The sequence below is a fragment of the Emys orbicularis genome, chromosome 22, assembly GCF_028017835.1.
Source record: "Emys orbicularis isolate rEmyOrb1 chromosome 22, rEmyOrb1.hap1, whole genome shotgun sequence".
Classification (NCBI taxonomy): Eukaryota; Metazoa; Chordata; order Testudines; family Emydidae; genus Emys; species Emys orbicularis.
Window position 1 is genome coordinate 12,969,712 of NC_088704.1, and position 14,758 is coordinate 12,984,469.

General features: G+C 42.1%; 1 protein-coding gene across 1 annotated transcript; it reads right to left on the minus strand.

Moving 5' to 3' along the window:
* Positions 1 to 314: 314 nt before the first annotated feature.
* On the minus strand, positions 315 to 8,486 carry RBP7 (retinol binding protein 7). Its single transcript, XM_065421374.1, has 4 exons — positions 8,414 to 8,486; positions 3,659 to 3,837; positions 3,229 to 3,330; positions 315 to 365 (listed from the first exon to the last, which is right to left on the minus strand). Exons 1-4 carry the CDS (start codon positions 8,484 to 8,486, stop codon positions 315 to 317), a joined length of 405 nt encoding a protein of 134 aa, XP_065277446.1.
* Positions 8,487 to 14,758: the final 6,272 nt, after the last annotated feature.

Genomic DNA, 14,758 nt, shown 5'->3' on the forward strand with positions numbered 1-14,758 from the left:
TAGTTCTGAGGGTTAGATGGGGCTTGAGTTACCCGACAGTCTCCCTTTCTTACACCCCCAAATGACAGCAGTACAAGTCAGACAGGATTGTTTTCAAGTGTTTATTAACAAGAGCAGAACTGCAACCCTAGTGCAAGCAGTTACATCTTCTCTTGATCAGAATACATACTGAGCAAGTACAAAAAAGATAGACATGCCTGATCAAGAGATGCTTAGTGTTGACCTACAGATATCATGTAGAAACCCATGTTCATGAAGAAATAAGTTCCATGAGGTCTGCTCTGTACAGATGTGTTTTTCAAGGCTGGAAAAAATCAAGCTCTCTTGTAAACCTGTTTGCATACTTGGTCCTCACAGCGGAGCTCCTAACAAGAAGGGAGAACAAATATGTTATTTAACTTGTGTAGCAACAGTCAACCTGACAGTTAGGTACTTGTGAAGTTGAATTGGCTTGCAGCAAGTCCTTTACAATGGTGAGCATCTTGTAGAGCTTGTGCCCTTGCTGCTAGTCTGCAACTAGTACCCACACAAGTTGTGGCTTACACTGTGCTCTATGGTGGGTTGTGGCAAGCGGGATTCCAGAACAAGAGCACACCAGCTACTTTTGAATTGCAGTGCAAGTGCAAGATGCCCCACATGCAGCTATTCATGCTCAGTGCTAGTCATCCCCACTTCATTCTGCCCCTTCACATGGAAGCCAGCGGGGGGGCCATGCCATTGCTTCCGGGAGCTGTGTGGAGCGACCCCCATCTCTGCTCCCTAGCTGGAGCAGGATAAGCCCTAGACCCTGCTCACCAGTGGGAGCTTGAGGGCCAGATTAAAATGGCTGGCAGGCCAGATGTGGGCTGTAGTTTTCCCACCCCTGTACTAGGGCAAGCCCCCCCAATGCATTTATGCTGCAGCTGCCTGGGGCTCTAGGGGTGTTAACCACTACAAATAAGACTAGAAATGGACTTTAAACAGGAGTGAAACTGACACGGTCTAGTCATTTTCATAGTATTGCCAACCAAGTTTAAAAAAATAAAATAAATAAATGAATCAGCCTCACCAAAAAATCATGATTGGCTTTAAGAAAAATTATGTAAAATAGATTGTGTTTTTATTTATATTCTGCTTTGAGCCTTTATAGAGCACAGGAGGGGGGGGTGTCACATTTTGAAGCTGTCTCCCACAGCCACAAGAGCTAGAAACTTAGCTTCTTTAAGAATGAAGGATGAAGTCATCACATCTCCAGCTCCTGGGGTCAAGTGGCTCTTTAAGGCTAATAATCATGAGATTTGGCAACACTGCCTTCTGTTTAGAGGCTAGTTACTTTCCAGAAGGGTCTTAAACACTACAGTTCTTCAGTTGCAGTTTTCACAGGAGAATATTTAAAACCAAACACCAAGAAAACTCCACATTTTAAGTTGAGGGGGGGAAAAAAATTGAGCCTTGAGGTCTCAGGGCCACTGCCCACAGGAAAGGAAAACAGCACAGGAACTCTGGACAGCTCTTCCTCTTGAAAGAGTAGGAGGTCAAGTCCTCTAGACAAATCAAATAAAACTATTGCCATCAGTGCCTCCACTCAGATATTAACATGACAGTGAACGTCAGGTCAACAACTATACACTTCATACTTAAATATCTGAGCCGTCTTACCCAGAGTTACACATCATATATGTATTGGCTCAGGGACAATATTTTCCCTGCTAGGTGCCTTTGAAAATCTGGCCTTTAGTCTGTGTGTCCTAGGGTGACCAGACAGCAAGTCTGAAAAATTGGGACAGGGTGGAGGTTAATAGGCACCTATATAAGACAAAGCCCCAAATATCAGGATGGACCCTATAAAAATTGGGGCACCTGGACACTCTAGTGTTTCTCAGTGCCTCATCTGTACAATGGGAATAACAGCACTGCTTTACCTGACTGCAGGGCTGTGATGTGAGGCACTCCAATACCATGGTGATGGGGCCACATAAGTGCCACAGGTAGAGTGGGAATTTCTCACTATCACTGCTATCCCTTTCCTGGGTTTTGGCCCACTCTTTTCACCTACCCCCACAGCTCTTTTCTGAACGTAAACTTGGCTCAGAGGGCTTGGCTGTATTTCTTCTGAGTCCCCTGCATTCTCTTCAATGCCTGCCCCCCCGCAGAGGGATTCCTGTTTTACAGGTTCATCTAATGCAGGGGTGGCCAACCTGTGGCTCTTCAGACGTTAATACACAGCTCCTTACATAGGCACCCACTGAGGCTGGAGCTACAGGTGCCAGCTTTCCAATGTGCCAGGGGTGCTCACTGTGCAAGTCCCCCCCCTCCCCCCAAGCCTCCTGCATGCCACAAAACATCTGATCAGGAGGTATGGGGAAGCACTGATTGGCAGGGCTGCTGTGGGTGGGAGGCACTAGGATTGGGGGCTACTGATTTATTACTCAAGTATCAGGGGGTAGCCGTGTTAGTCTGTATCTATGCATCCGAAGAAGTGATGTTTTTACCCATGAAAGCTTATGCCCAAATAAATCTGTTAGTCTTTAAGGTGCCACCAGACTCCTTGTTGTTTTTGATTTATTACTGTGGCTCTTTGGCAATGTACATTGGTAAATTCTCAGGCTAAGGTTGGCCACCTCATGCCAGACAATTATCTTGCAGAGGTCACTCGGTCTTTTGGAGGAACGGGGGGAGAAGGGGGGGGGGGAGGAGAAGAGAGAATACTACCCTGAGAACTAATGGAGCAAGTGAAGAGGGTGGAAGTTTACATACATTTCTCTTCCAAGGCTCATGTATCCTTCTTGCAATGCTTAAAGCAGGGCGTCTAGTAGCTTTTAATATTTAGTGTTATGTTCCAAGTAGTCTTTTGTCCCTGTTGCAATACCCAGAGAGAGACACTCAAACAATTGGGTGGATAGACAAGAGTCCCAACTCTAGAGGAAGTTCAGGAATGCCAAGCCCAGGTACAAGATTGAGACAGAAAACAAGTCAGATATTTTGATACTGAAATGCTTCCAAGCCATTTCAGAAGTCTACTACAGGAGAAGTCTCTTCTCCCAAAGAAGAGAGTCCTTGCCCTCTGTACCAACCACATGTATAGAGATTCTTCCTTTCCTGGTCATGTTTAGGTTAGTAGGCCCTACATCCACTGCACAGAGAATTGCATGGGAACATACCAGTTAACCCAAACCAAAGCAGTATAGAGCCCGATAGCCATCATGCAGAGTCATGAAGTGAATTCAAAATCAGAATACAACTGAATACCAGATATAGCTGATCTCCTTCAATCCAATGAGTCCAGCCCCTGTTGTTCTTGTCTCCAGTCTGGACACAAACAAGCTTGTCATTGTCCCAGGTAACCACACTCTGCATGTGAGAGAGAGACAGACACACACACTTAACTTTAGTCTTACACCACATTCTTGTAGCCCCTCTCCCTTACCTGGGTAAGTTGCTCCCCACAGTTAGTGCTTCTACATCATGCTCTGTAGAAAGTGGGCTACCTTAAATCTCACATGTATGCCATGGAGTAAATAAGCAGTCCCTATCCCCACCTCCCAAGAAACTTGAGGGTTCCTTCTTTAAGAGTTTCAGGACAAAATTTAGGTCCCAACACTAACAATTCATCATTGATCAGTTGAAGCAGTTTGGTGGATTTTTGCCTGGTGATTTGAGCAGGTACAGCTTTTTTTACCTTGCATTTTCTATGATCTAGACCTTTATTGTCTTCCTCAAACTCCTCTCCAATTTTGAACTGGACAAAGTAACTTCTGAAAGTGCTGGTGGTTTGGATGGAGAATGAATCACCTTCCTGTTCAATCACCTTCTGTGGCTTCAGCATTTTTGCTATCTTGCGAGTTGCAAAGTCAATACCTTAGGAGAGAGATTTAACATCATACTTTTTTTGGGTACTTGCCAGCCTACAAGACCCAGGCTACACTGTAATCAGTGCTGCCCACAAGAGTGCTTCCCAGAGCCAATCCAGGTTTGGGTGCTGCTAGTGTGGCTCTATGTCAGAGGTACATGAAAGGCCCCCTTCTCTCAGGCAGTTTTCTTCAACTATGTGTCTACCTAGTGTTTTACTCACAAGCATGGGACTGCAACTCCCAAGATAAGTTGCTGGGATTTGATTAGCCTGGTACAGGAGAGAGTTTCTCAACAAGATGGGTCACCTTACACTATTGGCCAGTCATAGTAGTATGCCACTGCTGGCACAGGTGTTTACTATATTGACTTCTGCTGTATTAGTACAACCTGATGGATGCTACTGCTGTGGTGGAAGTGAAGGTAAAGTTTGGCCTGTACTTAGTTATGCTGACCCAGATAAAGTTGACATCAGATGAGATATGCATGTGTAATAAAAATTTAAAAAAAAAATTTGGTCTTAGAGCTTCCTAACTGTGGGGTACAGAGCTCTCCATGTTATTGGTTATTCCTTTGTTACAAGGAACTGTTCACATCAACCTGTCCAACAGAGTATGCAACATGTACCCACTGTAGCTTAGACACCTATTGTGTAGTGTTATTTGCTCCATTAAGGAGCTGTTCAGCCTCACCTGTTCATCTTTGATGATTACCAGCATGATGTTTTCCCCACACATGTAGTATTTATAATCATGTAGAGGGCAAGGGGCTGTCAAAAGCAGAGTTAGACACTTATGGTTTTGGCAGCCAAACCAAGCCACTTAGCCATTTGTTTGAGTAGTTCAAAGAATAATCTTGCATTTTTAAGGTAAACGGTCTGTCCTTGCTCTCTAAACAGAGAGGGCACTACTGCTACCCATGCGCCACAAGAATCCTTACATTTCTTTCCCTAAGTAATTTTAACTGTTCACATGTCAGGACCATCACCAGGCTGATTGTTTAAACTCAAGCCATTTCCAGGGACTGCCAATTGCCATGCAACAGCTGCTGATCAGTAGCGAGTCTGCAAGATCAGACTCATTTCATATGGAGCATGAGACAACTACTCAGTGGCAATAGTCACTGGCAAGGGCCTGTATCCCTGAGCTGTTAGTTCAGAACACTACATGCATTAATGTTAAAGTTCACTGGCAATGGAGACATTCAGCTCAATCCAACACCCCAGAGAATGTTTCTTCACATGATCTTTTGAAGACACACATTTGTTTCTATACGTGCCATGTGGTCTGGGAGTTGAGACATGGCCTCCCAATTTCATGCTCAGAATACAAACTCTTGAGAAGGGGAGAGCCACAATAAGGCTTCCATTTCTACCCTGAGTGTAGACAGTTCAAGTGTTAGTTCTCTGCTGCCTAGGAACAGTGCAATTGGCATGGGTCACATGAAGCTCAGATAGCTTCACGTATCTGACCCACTGCTTTGGTTATATTCACCCATCACAGACTAGAGACATAGTCTGTCACCACAGCCAAGATAAAAAACCCACACAAACCCAGTAGGTCCATTAGATGGTCATCTTTATACCCACCACCACTTTACACTGTAGTTGTCCCTAAGTAGAAGGGTTAACTCTGTACTAGTAGCATATATTGCTGATCACTATGCTGCAGCATTTGACCATGTAACCTTAGGTATTAGAAGCAATTTTATTGAGAAGGAATGAAGAAAAGTTGCAGTTCAACTTTAACCATAAGATGTCAGGAGAAACTAGTGTGCTGGTATCCAGGCTTTTCTCAGCAGCATCATTCAAATTATTTTTGTGAAGGGATGTCCCATCATCCACCCTAGCCCTTGTTCCATGCTTTGGTAAAATTGCAGTTTCTAATTCTGTTGCTTAATTTTTTCCAGGGTCATCCCCCCAGCATTCTTCCCCTCTCCTTGTAACCCATGCTACAACCACTAGAAAGAGCAAACTACAGTTAAAAAAAAAAGTGAAGGAAAATCGGTTTGCGATAAAGGCAGAGAATCCGGATACGATTACTCTGCTGCAACAACTTTCTGGAGCCATTTATTGCAAGGGTGATTTCAACTCACTTCAGCACAACTTGGCTTTAATAAGTCTTTTGGGAGCAGCCATTACATTTAACTCAGCTGCTCCTCAGTCTCTTCAGAGAGACAAGACCAACTCCCATTCATCAAGGGGAGTCATGCAAGTTTCTACTCCCCTATTTAGGCAGGGTGAACATTCATTGGCAGGTTTCAGAGTGGTACCAGTGTTAGTCTGTATCAGCAAAACAAGGAGTCCTTGTGGCACCTTCGAGACTAACAAATTTATTTGGGCATAAGCTTTTGTGGGCTAGAACCCACTTCATCAGATGCATGGAGTGGAAAATACAGGAGCAGGGATAAATACATGAAAAGATGGGAGTTGTCTTACCAAGTGTGAGGTCAGTTTAACGAGAATTTAATTAACAGCAGGATACCAAGGGAGGAAAAATAACTTTTGAAGTGGTAATGAGAGTGGCCCATTTCAGACAGTTGACAGGAAGGTAGGAGTCACAGTAGGGGGAAATTAGGTCTAGGTTTTAACCATCCAACCACTCCCAGTCTTTATTCAGGCCTAATCTGATGGTGTCCAGTTTGCAAGTTAATTAGTTGCAAATCATTTTTCATCTATTGGCAGTTTCCCTGTAGGATAGGAAACAGGATGTCAACAACAGTATTTAATAGAAAGCATGGTATCCCCGCTCTGAGCTACTGAACTTCAATGCAATCTTCTTTGTGCTAGAGACAGTCCGAGGCAAGATAGAAAATAAACCTTCTCATTGCATAATTTGTGTCCATCCAGCTTCATTTAAAAAGGAGATTTAAAAATGTGTTAGACTCCCAGCCATGTGGAGAGGCAAGCAATAAGATACTTTTCAGTCTTCCTATGGTCATATTTTTGAGCTAGTAGACTCCAGTATAGGCTTTTATGCAGCAGAGGCTGAAAAGTCTCAGCCTACTTTATCTTGTTCCCTGCAACATATGGGCTTGCATGTGCAATGATTAAGACTTGGAGATAAGGACTTGTCTTCATTAAAGAGTTAGAGTATATTAGTCCTCAGAGGGGATTCAAGAACATTATCCTCAGACCAAGGATGTGGTACTACTACTAGAAGAGGATCCTTCAATATATTACCAATATTGGATAAAAAAAGTTCAAAGCCATTTAGAACATTAAGCAATGTCCAAAAGAGTCAAGTTAAGACCAACACCAAGCAATATATTTAAATTGAGTGCATAACTGTTGGAAGGAGTCAGGGCCATTCACCACACTTAGACACCTTAGGAGCTTACAAAAACAAAGTTTCCCAGTTTTGTTACAGGTTCTAAAGGCACAGCCTACACTTGCTGTTACACTACAAAAGTATTACAGCACTGAGGCCCTTTCTAGTTCCTCTCCCACATTCTCCTCATTATTGCATACAATTGGTCTGGCCCCATTCTTATCAGCAGTTCAGATGCTAGTTTCAGAAGTTAAAAAGGTTGAGAACCTTCTGCTCTAGGTTCTTTCTGAGGCCCTCCCCCCAACATGCTGTAAAAACTCCATGACCCACCTGTGCTACAACAATTGCTTTTCTGCATATAAAAAGCCAGGGCCAGCATTACAGGGTAGCAAGCCAGGCAATTTCCTGGGACCCCATGCCACAGGGGCCCCTACAAAGCTACATTGCTCAAGCTTCAGTGTCAGCCCTGGATGGCAGGGCTTAGGGCTTCAGCCCCATGCAGTGGGGCTTCAGCTTTCTACCCTGGGCCCCAGCGAATCTAATGCTGGCCCTGCTTGGAGGCCCCCCTGAAACCTGCTCACATCTCCACCATTTGAGAAACACTGACCTAAAGCATGGCAGAGAAAGGACTACTAAAGAGGATATGCTAATCATCCTATTCAGGGTCACCACAGTGAAAGTGATTTTGCAGCAGTGGTCTGCTAGACACGGCTCTTGCTGTATTAGAGAACTGGCATTTAAATAGTCAGATGTTTAGCAACAGGGAAGGTCAAGGACATTGTCACTGACAGAGAAAGAGTACCTCATAGCTTCCTTTTAGCCCTAGTAAGGATGTTACCTGGATGTAGAACATCTTATTGTGGGGAGCGCTTCTGAAAAAAGCCTTATTCTTGCAGATAAGGAAAGTGTATATTCAAAAGGAGTGACAATAGTGAGGGGACACAGCTGAAGAAGTCCCTCCCTCCCACTAGCAGGGGTCCACACACACACACACACACACACAGCAGTACTGCTAATTCCCCATGAGAAAGGCACCAACCAAGGACAGATATCAAACTTCACTACAGGGAGCAAGGACTTCTGAAAGTAACAGCATACTAGTGATTAGTTACATTGTATCCCACACCATACACTGATCAGGCAGGCAAGTGAGGGAATAGTCCTTTTCTTGCCTATGGGGAGGAAAGAAGGGGGAAAATCAGGTCCTCCTGTAAGGAGACAATAATTGCCCCCTCCCAAGAAGGAAAACTTCAACCACCCCTAGATTTTAGCAGAGTTCAAACCCCTAGGCATAGAATTCTATAATTTTCACCTACCCAAAGCCAGCATGTAACCTTCAAAGTTGTCACTGCTCATGAGGTTCCAGGTACCACTGAAATCCACAGGCATGGCTAGGCTGCTACAGCAAGAACCCCAAAGGGAAGTGCACACTGACCAGACAGAAAGGACTGAGAGGGTATCTCCCAGCTAGGCCCTATATGAGGGGAATTGTGGGAGGGGTTACAGCTGACAGCCTTGCTCGTGGGAATGTGCCACTGGCCAACCAAGAAGTGGAAGAGGGGGTGGAAGTACAATTAGCTTCAGCTGGGATTGGAGGGGAAAGTTCACACTGTCTGAAATCTTTGTGTGGAGCAAATGTTACTGACCCATGAGTCAAAGTGGGGAAACAAGTGAATAGTTTAACCTCTTCATGGTCACACAGTTTAAGAGGGGAATCAGGGACATATTTCGTAGTTAGTAAGTGAGGGCCAGTGCAGGTGCATCAGACCCAGGCTCCGAGATTGGAAACCTGCATGAGTCTGGGGAAAGTTAATCTCCTTATTATAAATATGACATGTGCTAACAGAGGCACAAACGACTGATCCTTATGCTGTGCATGACCTTCTTTTGGGGAGGAAGGTGACCTCCATACTACAGTATTAGAAACTACAGTGCACATTCCTCTTGTTTCTGAATTATGACAGAAGAATTATATTAATTCCTTTCGTGGATGTCTGGATGGGAATAGAAGGCAGTATAGTGTAGTGGTTAGAGCAAAAAAACTGAAATCTGATTCTGATTCTTGGCTCTACAGTGAATGATCTTGATCATGTAACCTCTGTGTTTCTCAGTTTCCTCTTCTGTGTTCTGAGGTCTTTTTATGCTGTGAATTATGTCCAAGACAACCTGGAATCCAGCTGTGTTGCCAGAGTGCACAGTGATTGCAGTAGCTTTGATCGCCACTTTTCTTGCTCAAATCCTTTCCCTGTCCTCAGTCTGGGAACATTGTCAGATGGGTAATGGGTCTAGTAGTCAGAGCAAGAGACTGGGAGTCGAGAGACCTAGATTTAATTCACAACTCTGTCACTGAATTTCTTTGTAACCGTGCCTCAGTTTCTCCATATGTGAAATGTGAATAGTAATATCCATATTTGAAAAACACTTTTAAACCCTCAGAAATAATAACAATAATTAATAATAAAAGTATAAAGTGCTGTCTTCTGTATAGATAGAAGACATGACCTGCTAGTTCTTTAATACATACAAAGCCTGATCAAGTAAAGGGAATGCACATGGTAACATGGATATGTTGAACAATTCATCCCTGTGATGCTACATCAAATGCCACATATGGAGGCACAGAACATAAGGATCAGAGCAGAGGGTGATTTCAGTAGAGAATTTCCTGTCTTCAAGTGGAGGAAGAGGGGTAGAGTGCAAGGAATCCTTTATCCTTAGGTGGTGGGACTTTACCTTTTTCAGTAGCTAAAGTAATCAGTATTCTGCTAAGCAAGTCTTTCTGCATGGAAAGGGGAATGTGAGTCCAGGCATGTAGTAATTGACTGACCTTGGGAGAATGAAGATGACAGAAGCCCTTACCCCTTTTACATGTGGAACTGAGGTGATTCCAATATTTTGATTCCTTTATTTTTCTGTTGTGAAGTGACCTTTCTCCATTGTGTATATAAATAAAAGCCAGGAGGCAGTATGGTCTAGCACAGTGTTTCTTTTCAGGTTATCAGCTTCTTATTCAAAGCAAAAAAATGTTCATGACCACCTTACATTTACTATGAGTATAAAACATATGAATTATAACAATAAACCTATATTATTTGTGTGTGTTTTGAGACTGCTTGACCTTGAAGAATAGGGCTGTATAGGGAGCAAGATTTTCTTGACTTTAGATTTAAATTTTTATTACAACATCTTGCAACTCCTCCTACTTCCCCGTGAGGGTCGCAGCCTATTGGTTGAGAACCTCTAGTCTAGTAATCACTAGTGGATTAAGCATGAGGCTAGGAGCTCCAGAGTTCACCAAAGATGTGTGTATGGGAAAGTCAGATCATTTTAACTGTTCTGCCTCAGTTTCCTCATCTGTAAAATGGGGATAACAATATTTTCCCTATCTCAGAGATGTGTTCTGAGGATTAATTTAGTCACAGGTGTGAGGTATTCAGATGCTATAGTGATGAGCGCCACAGAGGAACCTATAAATATCTGAAAGAAGAAAAATGATGTGGCTTTTAAACTTTAACCCAGACTGTGCTGCTGTTGTAGCAAAAAATAATGGTGAAATTGACATTTATATTAGTCAGAATCTTGAATGAGGAAACAGTCCCAACTACTATATTTATTTAGCTGCTGCTGAATCAATGAGTTCAGGTCAGGCTGAATTAAGAGCCAGGATTTCACAAACCTGGTTTCAAAACTCTGACCACATTTCTGGAGCTAACAATTGTGCCTACTTGACCCATGTGACCATGGAAGTAGAATACTGGGATGCCAAGCTATTCTTCCTCTTCTGAAAATGGTATTGTTCTCTAGCATATAGTGTAACAGGGAATGACCCAGACAAACAATTTGTAGTTTATAAAATAGCATTTCCCCCAGTCAAAGAGTTAAAATCTGCATATAATTTACTAAGTGGTCAATGTAGGAACCAAAAAGGGTTCTGTTCTTGCTTCTTAGAAAGATAAATGTTGCACAGATGAAAGGGTTATTTTGGCGTAATCCTTCCAGGCATCTCTCCCACAGTAAGGAGGGTTCAGCTGGGTCACTGCTTGGAAGGGCATAAGGCCCAGATCCGGGCTGGTATTTAGTCTCCTAGCCTCCATGGAAATCAATGGAAGTTAGGAGCCTAAATACCTTCAAGGATCTGGGCCTAAAATGTTATGCTGATGGGTGCTGCATAAGAACATAGACAAATAGGAAACTTCCAGAGAAAACTTACATAGTGTAGAAAGTTATGCTAATAGTTCAGTAGGTGGAGCTCTTCCCTTTAAATCAGTACCAAACTATAAGCCTAGGTATAGAGCAGGGGTAGGCAACCTATGGCACTTATGCCGAAGGCGGCACGCGAGCTGATTTTCAGTGGCACTCACACTGCCCGGGTCCTGGCCTCCGGTCCTGGGGGCTCTGCATTTTAATTTAATTTTAAATGAAGCTTCTTAAACATTTTAGAAACCTTATTTACTTTACATACAACAATAGTTTAGTTATATATTATAGACTTATAGAAAGAGACCTTCTAAAAACATTAAAAGGTATTACTGGCACGCAAAACCTTAAATTAGAGTAAATAAATGAAGACTCGGCACACCACTTCTGAAAGGTTGCCGACCCCTGGTATAGAGGCTATACTGCTTGAATTGCCAGCTTTAAGATGAGACATAAAAAAGTATCCTTTACAATTGAGCTCATTTTGTAAGCATAGCCCAGAGTGCTTGCCAAATTCCAATTTGAGCAATTTCATTCTGCCCCATAAATTTCCCTGTAGTTTCAAAGTTCTGTACTGTTGTGTAGTGTTGCTGTGCACAGCTAGGCAGCTGTTACATTCCACCATGGAGATGGTAGCATTTCAGTATTAGATAAAGTAATTCCAAGCAGACATATTGTTTGTAAAATATTTTAAGCTTCTTCTGGATGGATGAAATGTGTAGTATAAACATAATATTCTCATAAATGCAGTACAGCTGAGCACAATGAATAATTCATCTGACAAATTTAGCCTTTTTATCCCACTTGCAGCACATCTGTGAACAGATTATAATTCCTGTAAATGTATTTGTTATTTGAATTTATTCAGTGAACTGGATTATTTGTGTGAATACTAGATTTTCAATATTTTTGGGGTCTTTTAGGGCTGGTCAGCATTTGAAAATTTTACTGATATAACTTTTTAGGTTGGGGTGTGATATTTTGATTAAAATGGTTATACTTGTATAACTCCATGTGGACACAGAATTATGTATAAAAGTGACTTATACTGGAGGAGTAGTTATTGCCCTGCCTGTACAGGAATAGCAAAATAGCTCTCAATTTGGCAACTCCTCGGAAAGATGACATCTTTAATAGTTCAACACAACAGTGTCACATTTTGTCTGATACCATGTTTTAATGTGGGATCATTTTGCCCAGAGGCAAGAACGCAACCCACTGACCCATACTCACTAGCTACATCTCTGTTATTGTGGGGAAGGTAGCTATTCCAAAAAGCCCTCATAGCTAGGAAATTAATTATAAAAATGCCGCATCCTAGTCTCATTGAAGTCAACAGGAGTTTTGCCATTGATTTTATTAGGACCAAGATTGGGTAATCAAAGTAGAAATTGATGCTGTGTTGGTTTGTGGGTTCTAGTGGTACAATAGAAAGGAATGATCAGTATTCACAATAGAACTATGACTCCAGTCCAGCAAGCTGCTCTGCATAGGCAGACTGTTTCACCCATGCAGAATCCCATTGCTATTGGTGATACTCTGTGCTGGGTTAGGGATTGTCCCTGTGGAAAAGCTTCTAAGATTTAGGCTATCAGACTTTGATTAATGTTATAAATGCTAAACAAATTAACACACTTGCTTATCACCAAAATTTTTATTGAAACACCTATTACACATAACTGCATGAAAGACCAGCAAAATATAACATGTGTAGACCAGGCCACTACAGAACATTCTGTTTAGTGCACAATGCTTCTCTTGAATTATATAAATAAAGTATAACAAAACACACCAGCATCATGATTTACAAAGTAAATCTCAGACTTAAAGTACAATTTTACTCTGAAAAGTAACTATATAAACAGCACTCTCTCACAGAAAAGATCTGTTCTGTTTGTGTATTCAGGGTCACATCAGATGACTTTAATGACTAAAATAAATCTTTATTGCTTTTTATTCCTGTCAGCCCTGCAGAACCAACATAGCTAAAGGAGAGAGAGGTGAATTCTGTTCTTTCCTGGGCATTATCAGTAGAATTGTTTACTAAAGTTCCAATCTGTTAGCCCAGTTAAGGCAGTGGGACTGCCCAGATGTCACTGATTTGGACTACAGTATCTTTATTACCTATGATGATGCGTGAGCTAGAAAGAACCTAGCTTGACTGTCAAAGTCCAAGGTGAGTTTGCATAGCTGCCAGTGAGAAAAAACATTTTTAATTATAAACAGATCACATTTGATCTGGAAATCACTGAGAAGAAATAAACATGGAACCTCTTAGTGCCAATTTCAGTCACTTTTCAAAGTCAGAAGTGCACTTTAAGGTAATGTACTCACCTTATCACAAAGATTTTTTTTTAAATACAGTGTAGATGCTCTGAAGAAACCAATGGTTGCAAACTGGAACTAGCAGCAGCACACAGAGGCTCTAAAGCATAAATTAATTCCAGCATTTTTGTGTACATGTGGAGATGCCATGCATTGCTCACCTTGTCCAGAGCACTGAGAATCTCATGTTCTGATAGCATATCTGATCTGGTCAGTATGACAGATCTCTGTTGTGGAGGATGCAGTTCAACAGTTTTCTCATACTATCTGAATAATAGCTCCTCAAGCCCTGGAACTTTTGATAAGGCACTTAATTCACACACAAAATGGAGAGAGAGGAGTGTAGAATTCACCAGCATGACATTTATAGTGTTGTTCTAACTTACACACCCAATTTGCTATGCTCACTTCAGAACCAGACTTCTAGGAAAGAAAAATGACGTGTAGATTACATTGGAGCCCTAGTCTCTCCTTACCCTTCCTCCCCTCCAGTTACAGAAATTCTGGCTCAGAAATCAAATGTCTTCCTCATTCCAAAGAAAGGGCCCAAATGAGTAAGAATCACAGTGACACTCTTCTTAACGTTTAGCCATTAAACCATTCATTAAAATGAATCAGACTATTATATACTCCAGATTATGGAGTATGCTAGTTACTATGCATCAGTGATAGGAGAACTGTAACAATTGTGGGTTTTTTTTCATTTTCATGGGCAGACATTCCCAGGCTTTCAGTTAAAACATGACAGTGGAAGAAAGTGTAACTTTGCCTTGAAATGACCTTGTCTTTTGTTATAACACAATGAAGTGTTCAAAACATTTGTGTTGTTTATCACTTTACAGGTCATTCAGTTTGAACAGCGAAACTAAACAGGTCAATTTTGCTTTCTGTTTCTAGTAAATTTCACTTTCTGGTTCTAATGCACTAGTGCCTGGCCTATAGGTACACTACAGCTTAAGCTGACATAAATTATGTCACTCGGGGGTCTGAATTAGCTACCCCTTGAGTGACATAACTTATGCTGACTTAAGCGCCGGTGTGGACAATGCTGTGTCGATGGGAAAGCTACGGCTGCTCGTGGGGAATAGAGTAATTAAGCCTGATGGAAGAACTCTCTCCCGTCAGCTTAGAGCAGCTAC